The sequence below is a fragment of the Arthrobotrys flagrans genome (genome assembly GCF_004000055.1).
Source record: "Arthrobotrys flagrans strain CBS H-5679 chromosome Unknown unitig_0, whole genome shotgun sequence".
NCBI lineage: Eukaryota > Fungi > Ascomycota > Orbiliomycetes > Orbiliales > Orbiliaceae > Arthrobotrys > Arthrobotrys flagrans.
The window spans coordinates 6,859,746-6,883,906 of record NW_027137550.1 but is presented as its reverse complement, the minus strand read 5'-3'; the positions used below and the strand labels follow the sequence as shown (position 1 = coordinate 6,883,906).

Sequence of the window (24,161 nt, the reverse complement as noted above, 5' to 3'; positions counted from 1 at the left end):
GCGTTCGGCAACAGGAAGCTAAAACCGACCGGTACTTTTACATGTTCAGGTATAGCACTCTCGGACATTTAAACAGCGAGACATACTTGTACTCCTTATTTCCCTTATTACTTAATACTCATTTGAAATAGTCATTATGTGCTTAAGTCAGGAAGCAAGGGAAGAGCGATGGGGTTCACGATGGTTCCGGTGCACTGAATGCACTGCAGGCTGCGTCATCTAACCATCGACGGCTGCCATTGGATGGGATGTGTATATCGATGTGATGGTTCACATGCACTGCGTCCGACCCAAAGCTGGCCACTTGCAGACGACCGTTCGAACTAGTCTCAGAAGGGTCTTTCATGCACGATCGAATTCAGACGAAACACCCTACTGGCTGTCTCACTGTCCTGCTGGCCGGTGGAGGTGAAATCTAACTGGCTGGCTTGCCACGTTGGTTTGCTACACTTTCTGAACAAATGTGTTGTCTGGTGTTGATGCGGTGCATGATATCACATGTGGCTGTCGACAAGAACGAAAGGCGCGGCGGCCTCGACTCCACCCCTCTGTTTTAGCCTCATTTGTTAATTCAGGGTCCTGGAGAAAACCTATACATACTACGTATGTACTAGTACATGTAAATGTACAGCACAGCGTACCTACCTAAGAAGCTGGGGAACTCGTGATTGCATCAAGTATAGCTAGCCCCATAGTAAGAATTGTTTTGAGTTTCTTCACAGCCTCGTAAAACTTCACTATCACCTCCAAATAGCTCCCGAATCAGATCACAAGCAGCCACGCAGGACACCACTTTTTCCCCCTTCGTCACATTCGCGGTCCAAGATCAAATTCTGGTTCCAACAACAGCCGAACAATAATCCGAACGGTTAAAAAACTTGCACTTTGTGAGGCCTAATGGGTTTGTGGCTGCTGTGAAACGAAAATTGGCCAACAACGGGCCAAAAAAGATTGCGGCATTCCCCGACTCCCAAGCCTTTGAGCATGTTTATCGGGTCCAGAAGCGGGTCCATGCTACGCCTAGGGCGTCGGGCATCCTCGAGCTCCTTTTTATGTAAAATAGCTTCTCCTTTTTTTTCCTTTGTTTTTTTCAGCCCTACAATTCCGACAAGCATTGATATCGAACCTATGCTGGTATTCCAACGTCCAGCAACTCGAGCCCAGATACTTACTTACCTATATTCACCATCATGCCAGGCCGTTGGTGAAGGCTTGTATATCTTTACAAGCCAGAGCTATAATGCACTTTTGGAGCTAGAAATATGACATAGGTAAACCTAAAGTACTTACATGACTTGTGAACATGTATGTATCTACCTTGTTTGTATGGAGGGCGGTGACACAAATGGCATTAAGCTTAAATGTGGACCCCAGTCATATACAAGTTAGACTAATTAATAGCTGACAGACCCTCGAGATGGAGGCCAAAACCGCAAAAATGCCTTCCCAGTCGCCTGTCCTTAATTTCGCTTGATGAAGACTTCCCAGTCCCTTTTCCCTTTTAGAGTTCATGATCGATGTCTGAGGCTTATACCGCGCACGGTCTTGGCTGGATTGCGCTCATGATTGATCCTGCGATAACGTGATGCCAACCCTACAAAATCCATAGCGTTCCCCTGGGCTGGGTTTTGATCGCTGCGGAATCTTGTTTTTTTGGTAAGGCAGCACAGCATCGGCGCTGACGAGAATAAGCCGACAGACACTCGTTTTACTTCCAATTGCCAGCTCATCGACCAGGAAGATATAGTAACATTGCAACAAATACGATTTACCGGGGGTGTCGGCAATAAGATTACTACCTTCGCTCTTCAGTTCTCGACCCTCTTTGCAAACATTCCATTGAATTTGACTCGATCTCATACCTTCCTTATTTTTCTTTCACTCTTTCGCTCTCCGCCAATCCATTCAATTCACATTTTTTGCTCAGCCCCGTTAGCGACATTTCTTGGGACTTTCAGATCCGGTAGACGATTAGAAATAGGATCCTTTGAAGAGAGAAACTTTCCCGAAAAAACACCGCTTTCCCTGATTTTATAACGCCGACACTGGACCCCGTGAGCGTTCCACTTTGTTAGTATAAGGTTTCCTTTTAATTCAGCCCTGCGGTGAGTACCAGGCCCAGGGAGTATGTGCTGTCCCACGAAAAAAGCATCGCCACTACGCTCCGTACCGAAGTGCACATCTCTTCACCCTTTTCGCCCCCCGAGCTGAGCTCATGACTTCATCGGTGGTTTATCAGCTCTGCCTTGCCCAGTTTATGCATGCTTCCTAAATATAAGGCTGCATCTGTCTCTTCCCACGTTTCTTCCATTCCCTTCAGCCTTCTCCGCGCGATATCTTTGTTTCGATCGATCTAATTTGTCGAAAAATCAATTCCCAACACATCACGTTGACACTTTGTTCGCCTAGCATACATATTTGCATAGTATAATAATCATCGACTTCTACAACCAAACGGTTTCACCGTACGACTATCGGCTGTCACCAGCAGCAGCTTTCAGTAGTAACTCAAAATGAAGTACACAACAGTATTCCAAGCAGCTGCAACAACAGTTCTTTTCACAGCCGGTGTTTCCGCCGTCAATCCTGTTGCGAGGGCGATCGCTCACCTCCAGCCTCTCAAGGACGCTGAAGATGTTGCTAACAGAATACATTTCAAGGAGAGGAGGGCGATAAAACACGTCAAACCGCTCGAGAACGCCAAGGATGTCGCCCAAAGGCTTACATTCGACAAGCGATCCATCCTGGAGGGTGCTATCAAACACACCGAGCCTCCTGCTGATGCCGAAGATGTCTCGCAAAGGATAACATTCGAGAAGAGAGAAGGTGTCTCAAGGGTGATCGAAGCCTTCAAACACCTGGAAAAGAGGAAGGGCGGCGGTGGTGGTGGAAAGGGCGGTGGCGGTAGCAGTGGCGGAAAGTCTTCTTCTGGAGGCAAGAGCTCTTCCGGAGGGAAATCTACAACATCCGGTGGTAAGTCGTCTGGCGGCTCGTCCCGGTATAAGTCGTCAGGATCAGGTAGTAAAACCTCAAAAGGTACCAAATCTAGTTCTTCAGGAAGTAAAAGCAGCGGGAACAATAAAGGCTACAAGACCTATGGTGGCCGATACAGCGGTGGTGCCGCTACAGGGTATGTTCTTCATTTCACGTACACTATCAATATTTCATCAATTCTCACAAAAATTTATAGATACAAGGCCGGCGCGAAATCCCCACTAGGATTGGCTCCATTCCTCCTCCCGATCGCTGCAGTCGCTTTGATCTTCCCGGGTCTCTGGCTTTACGCTGTTTACAGCTACCACTACAATACCCTCTACCAGTATTACAACAACTCCCTGAATGCAATCCAGTCCGTCCCAGTCCAGTGCCTGTGCATGCAGTACTCCGACTGCGCTTGCGATGACAACGGCAACACCACTTTCATCGACGAACTCGTCGCACTCAACCAATCGAACACCACAGTATTTGCGGTCGTCGACGGTGTCTGGACTCTGCTCATCAACGGTACCGTCGAAAATGGAACCGGCCCTGCAGCTGGAGAGACAATAAGCGCGGGTTCCAATCTCAATGCCCTCGGTTACATCTGGATGGTCGCCTTCACTTTCTATATGGTCTATACTATGTAACGACTCCATAGGTATTTCCGACCTTGTTCGGTTCCTATCACAAGAAACTATTGCCACTCTTTTCAAGGGGTTAATAGGTCGGTGCGCACTTTTCTTTTTCATTCTTAGCTGCTTCGATTTCAATACCTTTCTTTCGGGTATTGTCGTTGCCGTTCTTTTTTATCTTTCAATTCTCTCAGCTGTTCAGCGTGACACCTTTCCCCCCCGCATTACACTTTTATTATTCACCCGGTGGGGTTCCTTCCTCGAGTACTTCGCTTCTTTTTTTGACAGCGTGGATGATATTATTCGGCTTGGATGTCTTTCTTTTCTTTATTTTTTACGAATCACAAAAAATATTCTGGAGGGACGGGCGTTTTGGGTTTCTTTCTTTCTTTCTTTCTTTCTTTCTTTCTTTCTTTCTTTCTTTCTTTCTTTCTTTCTTTCAGCACTACATCACCACTTTATTTAGATCCACTACATTCTTACTTCTCCTTTGTATCTACCTATTGAGAGACATGGAGCGGAAATATAATTTTTTATTTGTAATTACAAAACCCGACAATGTCCCGCCTTCATACCAATGTTATGCTACTTTTCTTAGGCGTGAAGCTAGAATTGAGCCAAAATATCAATCCAAAAAAGCCCGAGCCTCTACCACCTCCAGCCCCAGACTAAATATCAGACAAAACACAGTCCATATTAGACAAAACATCATGATATCATCAACTATCTCGGATTAGCTCGTTAGAGACCCATTTTAGCCCCCCTGTGCATGGTGTCGCAGAATTTAAGCTTAAATCAATGAGATTCCACGCAAGTTAAACCCAGCCTTGTGTTATCGTCGCCCCCGGTCCAGCAAGCGATATCGCTAAGGTTAGGCAGGTTGATGACGACGACTTTTTTTCTCGTTGTGCCTCCTCTGTGCATAAAAGGTGGGTCCGTGTTACACATCTAGAAGCTTCGAGGAAGCACTTTTTCTTTTTTTTAGCCGCATGCAAGGGATTTGATGTGTTTTGGATCTGGCCAGCTGCAGGCTTTGATGTTTTGAGCGTGAGGCTGCGAGGTTTTGAAGCTGTTGGATTTGTTGAAGCCAACGCAGGCCTGAGCACTCAACTTTCGTCCACCACACACTGCCCAGCTTCATACTATATTCATGGTGTGATATATATATCTTGCGTAAGGGCCGGGCTCAATCGGATATAATTTGGATGCCGTCTACCTAACATTGGGAGTTACTCCCTCTCATGCATGTACGTTGATATTTTATGGAAATTAGTAATCACGCGCAAGAGAACAGCGTCAGAGGGACAGATGCAGACCGGGCCTGGGGTATGAGTCCGTGAAAAAAGAATACAGTTCTCTTCTCGGGTTAGAACATGCAAGCCTCCAGAAAACCACCCGGGTTCCTAGCAGGCCTTTGCAGCCTCCGAGCAGTACTAGCTTCACCAAGAGGCAACTGCAAGTTAATTATTGTTTATTGTCATTCTATCATTTCCAGTACCTATAAGAACCGTATTACAATTTTACTAGAATATATACAAGTATCGTAATAATACATATCTTTCTCCACTCTGACATGTTGTTTTTGGGCGGTTTGAGTTCTATAGGGACTGGTACAAATGTCAACATTCGAACAAGAATAGCTATAAAAAATTTAAGCGTGTTAACGAACCTTCATGTTACACGAAACTGATCGAGTTAATATAGGCTATCCGAGGCTCTGCCACCTTTGCTCCGGTCATAAACATGTTGATAGAACTTCCTAATAAGTATCTTCGCGGTAGGCTGCGGAGGAGACGATTGCAGAGTATTTTTGTTTAATTTGCGAGGATACCCCAAGTCTTGGAAATCCCGGCCACTAAGGGTTGTTTATCTACTAAGTGGAGCGAAAGCGGGTGCCGGTTCTGCCCCGTACCGTCAGGTGTCGGTTTGGAATACCGTATTTAAATATCGGTACGCATCAACCCTTGTAGGACGATGCACGCCAGAAACCCGTGATGAAAGGCAGTTTGTGACATTTTAACGAACAACGCCTAATTGCACCAAGTATCGTTCTTATGCATATGCCTGTTGGTAAAGAATATTTAGCTACCTCGTGTTTAACAGGTTGGTAATTAATCTCGTCTTTTGGTCTGAAAATTGGCAAAACGGAAAGGATACTTTCGCTAAAAGCATATAAGCATACGAGAATGACACTGTAGTTTGATTTGCTCGGTTCCCTCCGTGACGTCTGGGTACGAGACCAGGTTGACTACAAATATTAAATGTGCACTTGGGTCGCAAGGGAAAACGGATGCCCCGAATTTTGACACCAATGGGAATCCCGGTTTGAATTCTAGTAAAAACAGAGCTGGATTTCAAAAATACACTGCGGCTGTTCGCTTTCCTTTTCGGCTCGCGTGTGGCGTGCAGCTGCAGATATGCATGTTTACTCGGTACTTCTGGAATCCCAGTAGGAATTTCCATATGCTTTTCTGAGCACGGATACCTAGTCCTAGAGCCTAGGACCCAGACTCTAGATTCTAGATACCTAACAATTCGATGAATGTATTACCAAACTTGATCAATCCGAGGTTCAAAGTTCCACTTTTGGCAACAGCGTTATAACGTTATAGTTACACCGATAATGTACACATAAGTCACCAAGGAATACGTGCAAATAATCAAATATATATTTTTATGAAATCGCGAGTTTACTAGCCTACAATTTCCTGAAGATGGAAAACAGGTCTCCAAGTTGCCTCTGGATACTAGATTGAGGAATCCATCTACTGTCATCTGCTCTTTTACCGAGAAGACCAATCGATTCTTCGGTTTAGTTAATCGGCTAGTAGGCTCATCGACCTCACGATACCAAAAAGGTACTCCTGAAATATCTATTTAAGGACGGTGAATCCCCCAAGATGATTTTTTTTCCCCATCCCCACCGCCAACATCGCGCCCAAGATCCTCAGCAGTTCTCCGGAACAGCAGCCTCTCCTTTATTCCTCTAGTGCTAGACCATAGTCTTTCATTTACCACAACTTAGGGCTTAGCCTTCCGGGCAACTTGCGACTTTCATTGCCCCACGATCGTTTGTCAAATATATCGCATTCTTCTCAACCATGTACTTGGTCATAAACACCCCGATCCTCTTGGCTCTATTCCAAGCGGTACTCGCACTCCCCGGTGCCGCCACAGCCGGAACATGCAACATCAAATCCACGGCTTCCGGTGACATCCCAAATGGTACCGAAGGCGGTAGCCTTACCCTCGAGGTTCGCGCTGGTAATGGCGCCTACAAATGCTCACTCGATGAAACCGGTAGCGGAAATAGCTGGACAAAGCGATTGACCGCCGCCCGTATCAACGGTAGCCTGACCGTTAGTCTCCCCAAAGGCCTCGATTGCGACGGTAGCTTGAAAGGTTCCGACAATCTTTGCATTATCAGATGTGAGAACAGCAGCGATCCTAAGGATACTATATGTAGTATCTTTGAGCAAGTTGACCTTGATGATCAAGATGACGAGAATGATGGCAATGGTGAGGCGGAGACGAAGATTAAGAAGCGTGAGCCAGAGCCAGAACCAAAGAAAAAGAAGAAGAAGAAGGGAGGCAGTAGGAATGGAAACAATAGGAACAACAACAGCATGAATTTCTCAATGGATGGCCTAAAGCTTTCCGAAGATAAGGGAAACGGAGCGGCTGTTCCAAAAAGCGGCCGTAGGAATGGCAATAACAGGAGTAACAACGGGATGAACTTCGCCATGGACGATATGGAGGTCGGAGAGGCGGGTGAAGACTTCAAGAAGCTCGCCAAGCGTGATGATGAAAGTGATATTGATCATACAGAAGACTCTCCCGGACTCGAAAAGCGTGGAGCTGGGAAGAAAAAGGAAGGGAAGAAAGCTGTGAAGAAAGCCGGTAAGAAGAAGAAGGGGAAGAAGACTGGCAAAGCGGTAAAAAATGGAGGACGCAAAAACGGCAACAACAAGAATAACAACGAGTTAAATTTCGCTATGGATGATCTGGATGTGGAGGATGAGGAAGGTGAGGAAGAAGAAGGAGAAGGAGAAGAAGATGTCGGCGATGGGGACGAAGATACTGAACTCAAGAGACTTGCAAAGCGTTTCCCACAAGATTCTAAAGACCCGGAGGCTCTCAACAAACGTTCCCTGGATCTTGAACCACGAGATCCGAAGAAAAAGAAAAAGGGCGGTAGAAGGCCTCGGGGTCGCAGAATTAACAAGAAGAAGAATACTGCGAATGGTGCCAAAACAGGCAGTCAGAACATCAGCCTGAGCATCACTCCAGCCGAAGCTCCCTCTGCAGAAGAGGCTCCTGTTGACGAAGGCGAAGAACCAGAGGAGCCCGAAGAAGAAGAAGATTTGAAAAAGCGTTCCATCGACCTTGAGCCTAGGGACCCAAAGAGGAAGAGACGTAGAGTTCGTAAGAACAAAAAGGTGAACACCGCCAATGGCGCAAAAACAGGAAGCCAGACGATTAGTTTGAACATTGGACCCGCCTCAGAAGAAGCGGCTGATGTTGAAAAGCGTTCCGTCGAGCCAAGGGACCCGAAGAAGAAGAAGAAGAAGGGCCCGGGCGGGGCTAGAGTCCGCAAGAATAAAAAGGTGAACAAGGTGAACGCAGCGAAGGCCGGAAGCCAGACCATCGATATCAAGGTGACTTCGCCAGCGCCAGTAACCAAAAAGACATCAACTACCAATACCACAGCAAAGAAGACTCCATACACTCCTTCTAAACCACCTACTTCCGACCCGAAGAGTGAGGAGGAAGAGGATGAGGAGGAAGAGGTCGATGAACCAAAGACTCAGCCAAAACCTTCAAATCCAACCACTCCGAAGACGAACCCTGTAAAGGAAGAACCCCGACAGGAAGAACCCGAGGAGGAAGAACCCAAGGAAGAAACCCCAGCACCAGAGAGCCCTACTGACCCGGCGTATAGGCTTCGATTCCACAGAAACTAAACACCGGCCAGTCCTGGTATCGCGCGTGGATTCCAGAAGCACTCGAAATCTGACAATCTCTCAACCACGCCTGACATTCTTAAAAGAGCATTAGTGTTTCTCAACAAGACTATCCAAATGGATATGCCTACACGAGCCCAACGACTTTACGAATTTTCTACCCTTGATTACTATATGGCAAAGTTGATATAGACTAGACCGTTGTTAGAATTTGATTATAGTTTTTTGAGTTTTGGTACACAGTATATTTAGCATCAAATTGAAGAAAGCTCAGTTCGAATCGTCAAGGGATTTATAATTACCAGTGTTTGTAATTGTGGTCAATTGATACCGATATAATTGTCTGTAGAAGTACCGCCCCAAGATTGCGCCTTGCAATTGAAGTTGGCCCACCAACCAAACGCAAGAGGTTAACTTAATCCGGGTCAATAGTCTATATACAAGACGGCCACTTGCTTGAAAGAAGACTCTTTACGGTCGAAGGCCCGCCTGAGGCAATTATCCTAGTCCCTGCAACGTTGCACAGCATTTGCTTATGTCATTACGCAACACTTCACAACGCATCTCTAGATCTCTGGGCTTCAATATAAATTAAACTTAGCAGTTTCTTCGACCTGGCATCGGTGAAACCAAGCACTACTACTGGTACAGGGACCTGGATGCATATAAGCCTTTTTTATATACGCATGGCCGGGTGTCACAGACGCTTGGCTTGCTGGTTTGTGGTGCCTGCTTTCCAATTTCCACGCCTATATATATGTTCGATTTTCGGTACAATAATACCTATGACGATAGTTCAGCGCAGCCGCGCCACGCAAGATCTAGATTTGTTTTCTGGAAATTTTTAAAAAATAGCACCAGTTCGATCCCTGGATTGTTATGGATTTTTTAACAGCAAAAACCTAAGAGTTTTTCAGACCCAATGGTGGTCTCTTTTTGCCAAAACAATCTTTTGTTTTTGCTATCTATCTGGGTGGGGCCTCGCCGGTATTGTCGTGCTAGCTTATGATCTAAACAGGGCTAAAAGAGATGGGGGTTGTCAAGCAGCAATTATGGTTGCATTCGGCAGTGGGTTGAAGCTCTCCACTATACTTCGATGCAAAGCACACAAATCGATAGTATCCTCCGGGGACCAATCCGCAGAGAGGGGAGTGAAAGAAGCCAAAATTGCGAATGTTCCTTATTAATATCAATCCCTACGCTATTAACTAGTCCCGCGAGAGAGTAAATACATTTACACCATAACCATATCTGAGTACCTTTTCAAATTATAAGATAACAAAGCCATCTTCGGGAACATATTGGAGGATTTTCTGCCACCTTTTCTCCAAGCGTCCACAGCCTAGTACTCCAATGTACAGCCGACACTGGGGGGCGTAGAATTACCCTAAAGGCATTAAGTCTCTTCCAATCATTAACACCCAATTGATGGTCGGTAGCTCTCAACACTGCAACATACGCGTAAACCACTTGGCAATTTCAGCCGTACTCCAAACACATCCCGTTCTTAATCATGTTGGCGTTTTCCAATTCCGTCTCTGCCTCGGGGATTCCCATGCAACACGGATCCGAAATACAACGTGGCTTTTGTGTTGCCACTGTTTCCCAGAACACCGATCGCGAGAGGAATCGGACGACACAAGCTTAAGCAAACTCATATGATTCATCATGAATTCAAACAATTCGAAGCAATGTTTGGAGAAGAAAAAAACCTGTAGTCCCAGTCAGGCGTGACGCTTTAAACACAGAACAGCCATGCAATGCTGTGACGTCAGTGTCTACGTTCCGGGATTTGATCTAGCCTCTTCCAGGAACAGGCCCCGATCGAGATGGGACAGCTGAGAACATACGACATCATTGTTACTCCGCGCCTGGGTGTGGGGACCTTTTAAATACACCTCCAGCTCCCCTCTTGGGTTTCTTTCCTGTCTACCACTTCCTTACTCTTCACCACTGAACACGCAAGTACCCTCATACTCACACTCATATTCATACTCTCGAATCTATTCGAATCAACTTCATCAACTTTAGTAATAATAAAAAACACATACTTCCAAAATGCGTGGGGTCGGGGAAGTCAGCAAGGTCTACCTCCAAAAGAACAACGAGGACTTCGTCGTTCTCGTTGAAGACCAAGAATCCCTGAAGAAGTGGAAGAATGACGCCAGTGTCCCATTGATGGATGTTATGAATGGGTTCAAGATCTTTACCACTCACCGGTATGTACCTCTATCTGGGCGGGGGTTTCCGTTTTTACCGGCAATCAAATGTTATGGCGTGGATGCTAATCATTTACATATTTTGAATAACTTGTAGACAAGGGTCCCAGGGTGTTCTAGACTCTGCTTCGAATGCCATCCTTGACGCTTCATTCGGAACACACAAAGTCGACGACATCATTCCTATCATCCTAAGGGAAGGGCAGTTGCAAGTCTCCAATGTATGTGCCATTTTATAATTCTTTGCATTACATCATTTAGAAGCTAATATCGTTTCTCTTACAGAGCCAAGACCATGGTTCCTCCACAAACGATTCGATGGGCAGCATGGCGATTCGTAGATAAACACATGATCTATATGCTGTTTCTTTCCTTTGACTTTGAGCAAGCAAGGGTTTTTTTCTTTTCTGTTTTCGATGATAGGAAAATTGGATATTAGGAAACAAGAAACGGAGCATTGGTTGTCTTTTTAACCTTCGAAGGGTTTGTATTGCAAATAACGACACAATACTTTCGCTCGCTATACCATTTTTATGGAATAGTAACCTTTACAGTTTCTTGCAAGACCAATCCTTACGGATTCGAGCTAAATACCGTAGTACTAACGTGCAACCGTGATCGTATACCGCCTCGTATTTGCCTATCCTGCCTAGTATACATGCATAAAAAGAGTCCTCGCGTCACGCCTTCACTCAAAATTGGATGGATCAAAATAATAGTAAAAAACAAAGTAAAGCTTGCATATTGCCGCAGAATACGAGAGCATCCAACTTCTCTATCTAGCGCCCTATCTTCCACCTCTGAAAGCCTGCGAGGCAAAAAAGTCGTTAATGTCCTGCCCTCCGAGACCGTTGTTTGACATACTAGCGTCTCGCGTGGTTCGTGCTGCGTCGATCTTGCCTTGCTATAGAATTATTAGAAGCCGTAGACCAAGTATTCATGTCGGAGAGCGAAAACACTTACCAAGGTATTCGAACGGACATCAATTTCTTGAAGAGCTCCAAGGTGATTATTCAGAATTTTAACAATCGTGGCAAGCTACGGTCACGCAAATTAGCGATATTCAATCTAACACGCAACTAAAAGGAAAAGCGTCTACTCACGGGATCCTCGGCACCACTGGTCTTGTTGATCGTGCTTGTCGCGTTGTTTATGTCTGTAATAATATTTCCCAAACCCTTGCTCATAATATCAAGCTGCTTATCCAACTTCTCCGCTAGCAAGTACGACTTCTCCCGCTCTTGATCAGCAGGTTGCATTCCTTCGGGCCCGCCGATTTGTGTCTGGAAGATATCGTCAACCTGCTTCTCGTACAACTCGAGGGCGGCGGCGAGCTCCTCTTGTTGCCCGACAACATAGTCGAGTGCCTTGTTGATGTCCTCTTGCTTCTTGGTGGCTTTGAGGGTCTCGGTATGCAGTTCCACGAGCTTGTCACCGTTTACCACAAGCATGCGGTCCCAACCTGCAATCTCAGCGGCCTGCTTGTTGAACTCCGTCGTGTATTTGTCAAGATCTGAAGTCCAACGGGTGATAAGTTCGTCCAAAGACTTGTTCTTCAGACGGGAAGCTGGCTGAACCGAAGTGGACCCGGTAGGCTGGGTCGAAGATGCCGTAGTTGCGGGAGCAGTGGCAGTTTTGCTTGCATCTGCCGCTGGGGTAGTTGCAGTAGTCGCACCTGGCTTCGTTCCGAACAACCCGGATGCAGCTGTAGCGGTAGCGGATACGGGAGTGGCGGTTGTGGTCGATGTTGGGGCGGTCGAAGCCGCCGTACCGGATGGGCCCGTTCCAAATAGACCACCGCCAGCTGCTGGAGTGGTGGTTGACGGTGTAGCCGGCTTGTCAGCAGGTTTAGAGCCAAACAATGAAGAAGCTGGGGCAGTTGTGGTTGACGGTGTGGTAGCAGAACCAGTTGTCGCGGTTGTAGTCGCTGGTGCTGTGGTCCCAAACAACGAGCCAGGCTGAGCAGATGTCGAGGCAGGAGCCGCGGTCCCTCCGAAGAGGCTTGGGGTTGAGGGTTTTGTGACAGGAGCCGCACTGGATCCTCCAAATAGACCACCAGCACCTGTTTGCCCGGTTGCACCGGCTCCGGTGCTGAATAGGCTATTCGCACCAGGTTTAGGAGTAGATGATGTCCCAGAGCCGAATAAAGTAGCACCCGAAGCGGCTGGCTTTTGGGCATCACTAGTTGTCGTCGCTGAAGTGGCCGCTGCTTGTGTAGTAGAAGTCGCTGTATTGCCAAACAGGCTAGTCTTCGGTGCTTCCGTCGTATTAGTGGCTCCAAACAACCCGCCAGGTTTCGTCTCCGTGGTGGGTGTACCTGCGGCAGGAGTGGGCGCAGATTTAGCAGAATCTAGACTGAAAAGCCCCCCGCTGCTCGCTGGTTTCGTTGTCTCTGTCGGTTTAGAACCGAAAAGGGCGTTAGGAGTAGCAGTTCCCGATGCGGCAGCGGGCTGTGATCCAAACAAACCACCGGCCGAGTTACCGCTAAATAGATTTGTAGCTGCTGGGGTAGCAGTACCGGATGCAGCTGGAGTACTAGGTTTCGCGCTACCGAATGTCGTGGGGCCTGCGGATCCGAATATGGAAGGTTTTGAAGCATCACCAGTCGTAGCAGCGGTTGCCTGTGGCCCAAATAGTGCGCTACCCCCTGGTGTAGCAGTCCCAGATGATCCGGTGCTAAACAAATTGCTCGCAGTGGATGTAGCTGGATTTTGTTTTTGCCCCGCGCCGAAGAGACTTGTGCTTGAGGTATTTCCAAAGATACCTGATGCTGCCGGTTTGGTCGAGTCGGTAGGAGCAGCTCCAGTAGAGGCTCCGAACACACTGCCACCTAGATTCGCCGGCGGAGGGGCAGCGGGGGTTGTTGATGCTCCGAACATACCGCTTTGCGCTCCTCCAAACAACCTATTCGGGGCTGGTGTCGTAGATCCGAAGATATTCGAAGGAGCCGTGCTCGGTTGCGTCGGAGTAGCAGAGCCCGGGGGCGTGGCGACTTGCGTAGATCCAAAACTGAAGCTAGGAGCCGTAGTGGGCTTCTGTGCAGTGCCAGACGTGCCACCAAATAGTGACGAGGCGCCTCCGGTTGGTGTACTGGCACCAGGAGTATTGGTCGATGCCCCTAATGTAGTATTTGTAGACTTTCCAAAGATGCTACCGGTTCCGATAGTAGGTGCTCCACTCCCAAAGAGATTGCCTCCGCCCGTTGTATTTTGGCCAAAAAGACCGGCACCTGATTGACCGCCGTTCGCGGATGTGCCAAAGAGATTGCCTCCCGAGGAGGTTCCAGTATTAGTGTTGCCGAAGAGGCCCCCTGAGCCAGCACCACCACCAAATATGCTGCCTGAACCTTGATTGCCGGACATTCTGTTGGAATTACGGAACGCGTAGATCAACGTACAAAGGAATTTGAATCGCGGCGGGCTGGGCAGCTAGAGGTGCTGCGCGTATCCGAGAGCGGCAGTGTCACGGGTTAAAGGTTGGTGTTCTTGGTTGGCTGTTGAATGTCCTGGATTCTGTCAACAGCAGCGCAGCTGGTAGAAGAATGATGGGAATGAGGGGGCGGAGTCGGTGATCGGTTTGCGATGAGGTTGGAGTTGAGGTTGAAGTTGACTAGGATCTGAGAGCGCCTGAACGCGACTCCAAAATGTCACACAGCAACACCATAGAATTAGTTAGCGTCTACTGATGTAAATAAGTACTTCGATACAAGATTATGCAGATGCGACCAAATACGTGTACCGGTATATGAGCTTTAACCCAGATACTGAAAAGATAAATATATTAGGGAGGTTTTTAATATTATTCTGATGAATATGTTCTTTGGCTTATACACTAGAAATTACGCTGTATCTACCGCTACAGTGTCGCATGACCAATGCAACTGAAACTCCCGAATTAATATTGGAATTCTTAAGTATGCTGTTTATTTAGAACCAACAGGTCTGTCTTTCCTTCTCTTTGGCAGTACCCTTCCAAGAGCATCCCTCATTTCAGGTTCGGACTCTATCCTTCGTTCTACCAACCAGTCCGCCATCTGCATCTTCAGATCTCGGTCTATACTTCCATCTTGTCTAACAAACGGTGCGACTTCCATATCAGAAGCAGCCTTGGCCTCACCCTTAATGGCTGCCGCCTGTGCCATTAATCTGTCTAGATAATCCGAGTACATAGTCTCTGACCACTTCGTCTTCCTCTCTTGAAACAGTGGTGCCAGTTGAGATATTCCAATGATAGCTGACAACAGAATTTGCTGTGCCAGTGCAACTTGTTCAAAAGGTAGAAGAGTTCGTCTAGTGAAGAAATAGATGATTCGAGTAGACACTAGAAAATATGGACGTGTTACTGAGGCGTAGTCAAAGAAAAACATACACGCCAAAGATAGAAACCGCCACTGTAGCACACAAAGGTTGTTAGATATCACTACCATGTAGAATTTGAAGTTGCCTTTTAGGAATCCATACATATTTCCCGAACTCCAGTACACCCAAGGTCCCGAGAACCACGAGCACGATAAGACTACCGGTGTAGTTCGGCAGCTTGGCCCATGCGGCATGGGCAACAAAGTCGTACCGAGTTTTGCATAGAGCCCAGTCCGGAAGCGTCATCGCGGGGCCCAGTCTCTCATACGCAAATCTCTTAACCGGGTCTAATAGAATGTCGTACGCGATTTTGTACTGTACGAAGAGGTGTTCTGCACCCGATCCGGCCTTGTCGGGGTGATACTTGACCGTTCTAAGAATACTATCAGTTTCACAGCCTTCTATATAGAAACACTATAGAATATAGCATACGCCTTCCTAAAACCCCTTTTAATCAATTTCTCATCCGCATCTACCGGCACACCCAACATTTCATAAAATGTCGGGTGCCCTGCAATTCCGACCCAGCATTCGTAGATGGTGAACGTCAAGTAACTTGCAATGACGAAGCAGTAGATGTATTTGCGATCTCGCATATAGCGCGGGCTACCGGCTTGTGGCATAGGATCACCGGCGCGGGTGAAGAGGCGGTAGAGGAAGGACTGGATCCAGCCAGTTACTAACTACTTTGAAGGCATGCATGTTAGGCCTCAGATTCTAAAACAATAGATATAATATGTGGAGTTTACGCACGTTAGGAAGGAAGGCCCATCCTATGAAGGAGCCGACGGGCCCGATATTATATGACGACGCTCCTGCCGCAGCCGTCATGGTCGAATGGATTGAAATGCTGTAGAGCGCGAACCGAATCGAACGAACGAGCGAAAGTGGATAGTGGATACGGTATGCCAGTGTTGGCCTGACGTAGGCTTGGTTGAGCTATGCGTTGTTTACATCAACACCTGTTTGATTATCTCAAACCTTCTCTATTTGATCACAATCTTATCTCTGCCCTTATCAATCACGTGATAGTGAGCTATTCCAAAAGAAAAAAGCAGTCCCTTCTGTGCGGCTTGCCTGGTAATTCGAGGTTTCTTGGCGCTTTGAAGCCGCCCCAGCAAATTTGTTGAACCAGAGACGCAAAGAGAATATTGGTCATTCGACATCCAACCTTCAGCGAACCCCATCGACATTTACCTCCTCCCTTTCCGACAAATCCACGACGAGCATCACTCTCATCGTCCTCTTAATCCAACATGGCTGATTCCGTGACAGTATGTCGTTTTCCTACTCCCACGGATGCTTTTCGACGGCGCGAGATAGACGTAGAGACGGTGCTATGAAGTTAGATTTCTGACGATGGATGAACGATTAGGTCCGAACCCGCAAGTTCTTGCGAAACCCTCTCCTCCAGAGGAAGCAGATGGTTGTGTAGGTTATTCTCTTTGTTTTTTCTTTATCTCTCGATATCTACGGATGTATCTCTTCAAGGAAACATGGGCACACGGCTGGTCGACGGAAGTTTGGACGGGATAGATGGGAGGGACTGTGCTCGAAAAAGGACACGACTTGAAACGTCATGAAGTACTCGGAGGGCAATTCGACACGACCTAACCGTTATGCTGCCAAAATCCTATGAAGAACCGAATATCCGATAAAACGATGGAGAATCCCGAGAACAACGGCCGCTAATATCTTAACCTCTTTTCCTTCAGTGATATTCTGCACCCTGGTCTCCCAAACATCTCCAAGTCCGAACTCCGCGAAAGGCTCGGCAAGCTCTACAAGGCTGACGCTGGCACCGTCTCCGTCTTCGGTTTGCGAACACAGTATGGTGGTGGCAAGACTACCGGCTTCGCCCTCATCTACGACTCGCTAGATGCCTTGAAGAAGTTCGAGCCACACTACAGACTTGTCCGATACGAATATGCCACCAAGATTGAAAAGGCTAGCAGGCAGCAACGTAAGCCCGCATCTCAAATCTATAATATCGCTGTACGAGCTTTCAGTATTGACAAACTTATAGGCAAACAGCGAAAGAACAGAATGAAGGAGGTCCGAGGAACAGCAAAGACCAAGGCTGCCACCAAGGACAAGAAGAAGAAATAAACCTTTCATTTTCTCTTGTTCTTTCGTTCGCATTATTGTTGCTTTCTGCATTTTTATATACACCTTTTTATTACGGCGAATTGATCTGGACTCTTTTTTCCTCACTTCGGGGTTCCTTTTTATCAACGGGGCGGAATGAAAAAACGTCGGTTTTTCTCGAATTGTGTTATATAATATGTCACGATAACGTCCCTCTCATAATTACGACGAAGCAGAGTTTCCTTTGTTTCCTCGTCATTTCCCTCATCGGTTACCAACCCTCCCGTCATCCTCATTCATCCTCTGAAGGGCGGATTCCTTCATCCTATCACCCGATGCTTCACCTATGACCATCCCCATCCTTCACGTCCTGTGTATATCATCTTACGATCAAAACCTCTTACGAATGAGGGTTTCAAAATAATGCCGATATGAGGCTGCGTAGATTCCTTTTCGTTATTATATATACAATGGGTACTGTGGGTTTTATATTCAACCAATAGTGTATATACGTATTGGGGTATCGCTCCCATAATACCAAAGCTGTCTACCAGGTTCGCCAACGTCTTGCACTTTGAAGTTGAGCCCCGCAGCAGATAGCTCCGTATCAAATTCATGGAGCGTGTTTTCATTCCGTACCGTAGCCGATATGATAGCCTTGGCGCCGGTTTCCCTATTCCTCACGAGCAGCCTCTCGAGGGTGAAGACCAGACCTGAGATATCTCTGGTATCGTATGTGATGTCGCCACCAATGATCAAATCCCAAGGTTCCGTGTATACGGTGCTATCCTCTTGGGAGGCACCCCAGAGCAACTGAGAGACCGAGATATTGTTTCGGTGGCCATTGAGATTTATGTTCCTCTTAATGGCTTCACAAACCCTTTCGTCACCATCTGTCGCCAGTACACGTTTGGCACCCAACTTGGAGAGTAGGATAGATGTAAAAGCTGTTCCCGCACCGAGTTCCAAGATCCTAGACTGTGAGATAGGCTTTGAGGTCGGCAATGGTGTAGAGAGGAAGAATTCACCGAGTGCTAGAGCAGCTTCCCAAGTCCTCGAGCCGGTGTGACCGTCAGTTGAAAGCACCGACTTTCGTTCGGAGATGACGATTTGTATATCCTCCTCTCCTTTATGTCTTTCCTCCCCTTCTCCCCCCTTCTCCTCCTCGTGAGATAGAGATTGATTTGGAGGGAGAAGGTATGTTATGAAAGCAGGCTTTGTAGCATCAGAAGGCGAGTCAGACTTTGAGATGAGATTGGAGTAGAGGGTCAGAATGGAATTGTGAAGTTCCTTAATATTCAAACCCCCATCGGATATCAGCAATCGGTCACTATAATCACCCGTTATAAGATGGGATATTATAAAATATACCACATACTTCATCCTCTGCCAGATTCCTTTCCAAACAGGCAATAAGAAACTTGAGGAACCGTCTGGTATACGCATCGGCGGGCTGGTATGCTGTTGCATCTTTACTGAGGATTGTGTTGTAAAGGCGGTCCTGGAAGCCCCAGTCCACTTGCCCCACAGGCACAAGACCATCGAATGCGATGCTTCCTGCAGGCACGGATTGGAGATACAGCCGCTTCAGCTCGACGAGGCTATCATGATCCGAAGAGATACCATTTTGCTGTACACCCATCCTTTCCTCTCAATGTTTCTCCGGTTAACTGCCAGCGAATTCATGCGGAGTCTGCTGTGGGGTAATCCTGGTGCGGCGACCGAGTATTTGGTGCCTGAAGTTTAGTTTCTGGCTGGGATTCAGGGCTGTTAATTTTTAATTTGTTTATATCAACGGCCCAACGCGACCCATCTCGCGCCGATTCTGCTCCACCAGGCCTTCCTCTTCTCTTCCTCTTCGCATAACCTTCTTGTCTCTCTCTTCCTAGCTCCTTCTTACCTCTCCTCCTGCTTACCCAGAAATTCTCCTATCGTTCCTTCCTCCCTTACCTTGTCTACCTAATACGAATACCTCATCGACTCATCGACCCATCTCTCTTGGCCCCGCCACTTCTCCACAATGCGCCGGGCACGCCTAACCATCAACCGGGAAGGCCTCGCCCAGGTTCGTATAATATGGCCCTTACAACCTGCAATTGAACAGAACCCTCGATATTCCGTCTACGATCTTCTCAGGGATGTCAACACAGCCTTCCCGCTCGACGATGGTGCTTTTGGCCTTGAAGACTATACTGTCGAGATTGCTGGATGTGATTTAGTTCACTACATGCCTGTTGCCCACTTGGTCGGTGACCAAGATCAGATTACGTAGGCCACCTTCTCTAAAACTAAAGGGCATATAAATGTACTAACATCAGCTAGAATCCGCCCATTAACTGGTACCGAAATACGCGAGCGTCGCAAAGGTGGCCGACGACAAATTAGCGAGAGTGGAAGGACGCTAGTCGACGGCGTCGCACCTGGCAGGCTCTTCGTGGAGCCTGCGCGAGACCGCCCAAAGATCACAGGAAGCGATCGTCCTGTGAAGCGACGTAAAATTTCTAATACTTCCACAAACGACGATGACGACAGTAGCGGTCGAGATATCGGCACATGGAGGCCTATTGTTGCATCTGGGAGACGAAGGGCACTAAGGTCGGCTTCCGGTACTAAGAGTGTTCACTTCGAGGACGGTGAAGAAGACCAAGAGGAGGAGATTGATCACTCTTCGGCTCTGGTCCTGGCACCTGGGGCTTACGAAGGGGAAGACGACGATGACGATGAAGATGAAGATGACGAAGATTTTGATCCAAATGGAGGAGATGATGATGATGATGATGATGATGATGATGATGATGATGATGATGATGATGAAGACGAAGACGAAGACGAAAGCGAGGATGAGGGCGAGGACGGAAAGGAAGAAGCCGGCGCTGGTTTTGATGATGATGAGGATGCCGAATCTGATTCTGAAGATTCCGAAGAGGAAGACGAGGAAGAGTCTGCTGCGACGGTTGACCTTGACCAGGTGCTTAAGAGACTCTCAGGAGTAGACAAGGAATCCCGGGAAGAAGAGGAGGAGGAAGAAGATGAAGGAGGAACTGATTCCAGCGATGAAGAGGAAGAGGATAGAGGCAGCAGCTCAGATTCATCGAGTTCTTCCGACGATTCTGACGACTCTGACGGAGAAGAAGAAAGGGTCGAAGCTGCCAAAGCTGCCAACACCAATTTGAATAGTGATGTTAAGGCAAAGGAGCTTTCGGATAGCTCTTCAGAAAGTTCTAGCGGCTCTGACGACTCCGAAGACGAGTCTTTTCAGGGCACGGATGCTGAAAGCTCATCTGACTCGAGTTCTGACTCTAGCTCGGATGATGACGATGACGATGATGAAAAACAAGAGGAAGAAGAAACTACAAAGGAGATCGACTCCGATAAGCTCAAGGAAAAGAAAGAGTCTACAGACGCTGAAAAACCAGATGAAGTTTCTTCGAAAATCATCACAAGTTCTCCTAAACACCCCCGAGGCCTACCACCAATGGTTACGATTACAAAACCCCCCGCTACCCCACAGCTGCTAGCAACGACCACGAGATCCCCGCTACCACCCACGGTGACAACTAACCCCCCTTTTAAAGGAAGCTCTAGCACGAGATCCCGAAATCAGAGGAGAAAAGACAGCAAACGTTTGGAACAGCTTATCCGGGAGGGCCATTTACCCGTTGGGTCGACAAAAGAGGATTTGTATAGATACCGGGAACGGGAAAACGGGAATAATGGGGAAACATCGGACATCAGCTCTAAGCTTGTGAGCGATGCAGATGCTGCTCGTCTGACCAACGGCAATACTGGTCACCCAAACGGGCTCCAAGATAACAGAGACTTGTCTCCGAAATATACACCAATGGAGCCCCTAGGCGTCATTGTTGAGGAAGTGAATGTTTCACTTGATGTCCCAACTACTTCAGAGCAGGAGCCGGAGGCTTCGAAGCCTTCTCAAGCCGATGAACCCTCGTCGTCACTAGTCGGTGCCAACAGACGTCGTCCAAGTGTGTCAGACGCAACGAAGAGAACGTTGCTAGGTAGCCTTGGTTTGAAACTACCGCGAAACAAAGCTGAAGACGAAAAGCAAAGAGAGGATTGGAAACAAAAGCACGCCAAGTTCGTTGGAAACAAAAGCAAAGGTTTCCTCGATGCAATGGCGGGTAAAGAGGGAGTTCACTCGCGATTCGACGAGGATGGCGAGGTTGCTACGGAGGTTCCAGCCCCACAGCCAGATCAGGACGAAGACGCATGGAAGGAAAAGATTCAGCTCTCCGCAGTGGAATGTGATGAAGAGTACATTCATGAAGAGGGTAGAAGAACACTTGTACCGTCCTTTCCATTCGACCCAAGGCAGCTCAGGGGAAGTGGAGATGAACCGAACTTTGGCAAGAAATCGAAAAACAAGAAGAAAAAGAAGAATAAGAAGAATAAGCGCAAGCAGGGTGAAGAGGAAGCCTACCAGGAGGAGGAGTGGAACGCAAATTTCTACGACGATTCCTCTATGCAAGTCGACTCCGCGCAACGGCCAGGACAAGTCGAGCGAAGCACACAGGGCGCCGATGAGGAGGCCGATGATATGCCACCTATCCCCGATAACCTCTCTGACTATCCCGCGATCAGGCAGCCGGTTTCGCTGGAGTCTATTCTGGTTTTCAGAAAGCTTGTCTTTGACGCCAATAACAACTATGCGACTAGCTACAAACAGGTTACGGCTAAAGTTCTGGCGATCGAGGGCTCCAACATCATATATCAGCTCGCGAAAAGAGATTGTCCAAAAGCAGTCTATGATAAAGAAACAGGCGAGAGAATTTTCGGTCGGTTCCATATGCCAGGGACGGAGGATACCGAAGGCATTGAAGAACTCGATATTGGGTTGATGTATGAAGGGAGGGTTATTAAGGAAGGTGTCGTAGCGGCTGAGGATCCCGAGGCTTTGACAGTGGGAAATGAAATCGATCGGGTTCCAGGGACAATTCTGGAAGGGGTAAATATGGACAAGGTATGATTTCAATAAGAAATGAAAGATGTACTTTTCCTCGTTACCTCTTACAGCGTGTTCTTTTGTTCTAATCAAATCAAAAATTCTTCTTTTCTTGTACCTAGGATAATGTCAAGGTCCAAACTATTTCTCAAATTGAAGACGAGGATATCCCGATGCCGGAAGCTGAGGGCGTTCCAGTCCTCGCTGTCCCCAACGATTCCATCCAGTCTTCAAGTTTTCTCGAACCACCGTTCCAAACGAATGGTTCCGACGGTAATATCGACACCGATGACGATATGGACGATATCCAGGAGGAGAAAGAACGTCGTGAGGGCGATAGTACACTTGACCGGGCTTCACAACCCCGCTCTATCGTCAGGGTCGAGGACGAGCATCTAGATTCTAGTGCGGAAGCTCATCGCTATGAGGACGCCCCTTCCCAGGACTTTATATTACCGGACGATCTCGTTCTAAGGAAAGTCTCTACCGCAGCTGCGCCAGAAACGGAACTCCCAAGCCCGGCAGCAGAATTCGAGGAGCCAGTCGTTCAAGTACCCGGGACACCAATCTCAGATGCACTTGAGTCCCCAGTGCAAGACACGAGTATCCAACATTGGGACCTATCGGTTGACATCTCAGCATTAGACCCTGGTGATGCTGCGATTGTTGAAAAGATGATAAAGGTAAAGGAGGAGTGCCCTGAGGACCCTGATCTGCTTAGGGAAGCCTTAAAGCCTTTCCATCACCCGCCAGAAACCCAAGACGAAGTCAACGTTAGCGTTGATATTTCGCCACCTATTTCGCCGATTATCAAAAAAGAACGTCTGAGTACACAGGAAGCCTTGGGATCTCCGATCACCCCTCTTAAGGATATCACCGGACGTTCGGCAAGTGGCGATAACGTTGAACACAGCGAAGAGCCTCTGGGCGAAGTTGATGGCGATACCAAAGATAATCCCACTCTCGGATCTGGATCTGGAAACCTTGGTAACGAAACATCACCTCCCATTGCCGGCGACTTTGCTCCATTGAAGTCTGACAATGCGTTTAAGCGGCAGCCAAAAGTCGGTGCTCTATATCATAGGAAGCCGCCAAGTCTGGAGCGCAAGGAGGCTAAGGAGGCCATTATCATTCAAGACGGCGATGTCAATGACGATTTCGCTATTCCTTCTACCATGCCGGTGCGATCTCTCACCAGTGGTCGAACAGCTTTCAGCGGAAGAGCCAGCAGCACCAGGACTACCTCCTCAAGAGAAACATCCAAAAATAAGGAGCCTGAGTACATCACAATCCTAAGCGACGAAGAAGAAATGTCTAGCCCAAGGGCAAGTCTCGGGATCATGGGGGGAACTATATCCACAAAGCGTGGGAAAGTTAAGCTCAAGCCCACGCTGTTAAAAAGACCAGGATCAAACGGGGACTCCCAGGGATTTAGTTCCCAGGGGTTCAGTTCCCAGCGGTCTGCGTCTTCGCAACTCTGAAGTCGCCATCGTCTACTTTCAATCCCCTTCGGTCTTTCCCTTTTCGACCCCTATGTATATTTTAATACTATCTGCTTTACCTTTCTCGTGTACCTTTCTTCTTTATGTGTTCCTATTATCCGGCTTCTCTTGTTTTTACAAACCTGACTTTCTTAGCCTCAATGTTTTGTATTGGGACGGCTGGCGTTCTAATTTTTTCTTTTCTCTTGTTTTACAAGCATTAAGCTTTTGGTATCAGGGCAAGCTCGGCGTATTGATACAAGTCTGTGTATTCTACGTATGAACAGTGGGGTATATAGCATGGTAATAATATACAAGTGGGATATCCTACTTTAGTCCCAATGGGTTTTATACAGAAAATTTTGGGATACCCAATCCTTTGTCTACGATTCTAAAGGTGCTCAGATGAATCCACAAACCCAGACGCCCTGATCAATTGACACTCACAAAAGGGCTTCTCTCCTGTGCTTCCCACAT

General features: G+C 47.5%; 8 protein-coding genes across 8 annotated transcripts; 5 read left to right on the top strand and 3 right to left on the bottom strand.

Annotated features, from left to right (window-relative positions):
• Positions 1–2,513: 2,513 nt before the first annotated feature.
• On the top strand, positions 2,514–3,626 carry DFL_005037 (uncharacterized protein; the record flags this gene model as incomplete). The annotated part of the gene is made up of 3 exons (XM_067634234.1): positions 2,514–2,973; positions 3,037–3,130; positions 3,191–3,626. The coding sequence occupies 3 exons, from the start codon at positions 2,514–2,516 to the stop codon at positions 3,624–3,626; spliced, it is 990 nt and encodes a 329-aa protein (XP_067492322.1).
• A 3,086-nt stretch (positions 3,627–6,712) lies between these two features.
• DFL_005036 (uncharacterized protein) lies at positions 6,713–8,575 on the top strand (the record flags this gene model as incomplete). Its single annotated transcript, XM_067634233.1, has 1 exon — positions 6,713–8,575. The coding sequence occupies one exon, from the start codon at positions 6,713–6,715 to the stop codon at positions 8,573–8,575; it is 1,863 nt and encodes a 620-aa protein (XP_067492321.1).
• A 2,058-nt stretch (positions 8,576–10,633) lies between these two features.
• On the top strand, positions 10,634–11,139 carry DFL_005035 (uncharacterized protein; the record flags this gene model as incomplete). The annotated part of the gene is made up of 3 exons (XM_067634232.1): positions 10,634–10,794; positions 10,892–11,015; positions 11,080–11,139. 3 exons carry the CDS (start codon positions 10,634–10,636, stop codon positions 11,137–11,139), a joined length of 345 nt encoding a protein of 114 aa, XP_067492320.1.
• A 442-nt stretch (positions 11,140–11,581) lies between these two features.
• DFL_005034 (uncharacterized protein) lies at positions 11,582–14,156 on the bottom strand (the record flags this gene model as incomplete). Its single annotated transcript, XM_067634231.1, has 3 exons — positions 11,582–11,698; positions 11,758–11,832; positions 11,898–14,156. The coding sequence occupies 3 exons, from the start codon at positions 14,154–14,156 to the stop codon at positions 11,582–11,584; spliced, it is 2,451 nt and encodes an 816-aa protein (XP_067492319.1).
• Positions 14,157–14,716: 560 nt separating this feature from the next.
• DFL_005033 (uncharacterized protein) lies at positions 14,717–15,983 on the bottom strand (the record flags this gene model as incomplete). Its single annotated transcript, XM_067634230.1, has 5 exons — positions 14,717–15,114; positions 15,163–15,184; positions 15,255–15,525; positions 15,585–15,835; positions 15,906–15,983. The coding sequence occupies 5 exons, from the start codon at positions 15,981–15,983 to the stop codon at positions 14,717–14,719; spliced, it is 1,020 nt and encodes a 339-aa protein (XP_067492318.1).
• Positions 15,984–16,408: 425 nt separating this feature from the next.
• DFL_005032 (40S ribosomal protein eS24) lies at positions 16,409–17,261 on the top strand (the record flags this gene model as incomplete). The annotated part of the gene is made up of 4 exons (XM_067634229.1): positions 16,409–16,426; positions 16,528–16,583; positions 16,868–17,115; positions 17,179–17,261. 4 exons carry the CDS (start codon positions 16,409–16,411, stop codon positions 17,259–17,261), a joined length of 405 nt encoding a protein of 134 aa, XP_067492317.1.
• Positions 17,262–17,732: 471 nt separating this feature from the next.
• Positions 17,733–18,882, bottom strand: DFL_005031 (uncharacterized protein; the record flags this gene model as incomplete). Its single annotated transcript, XM_067634228.1, has 2 exons — positions 17,733–18,530; positions 18,619–18,882. 2 exons carry the CDS (start codon positions 18,880–18,882, stop codon positions 17,733–17,735), a joined length of 1,062 nt encoding a protein of 353 aa, XP_067492316.1.
• Positions 18,883–19,260: 378 nt separating this feature from the next.
• DFL_005030 (uncharacterized protein) lies at positions 19,261–23,684 on the top strand (the record flags this gene model as incomplete). The annotated part of the gene is made up of 3 exons (XM_067634227.1): positions 19,261–19,508; positions 19,563–22,221; positions 22,326–23,684. 3 exons carry the CDS (start codon positions 19,261–19,263, stop codon positions 23,682–23,684), a joined length of 4,266 nt encoding a protein of 1,421 aa, XP_067492315.1.
• Between the last annotated feature and the right edge of the window lie 477 nt (positions 23,685–24,161).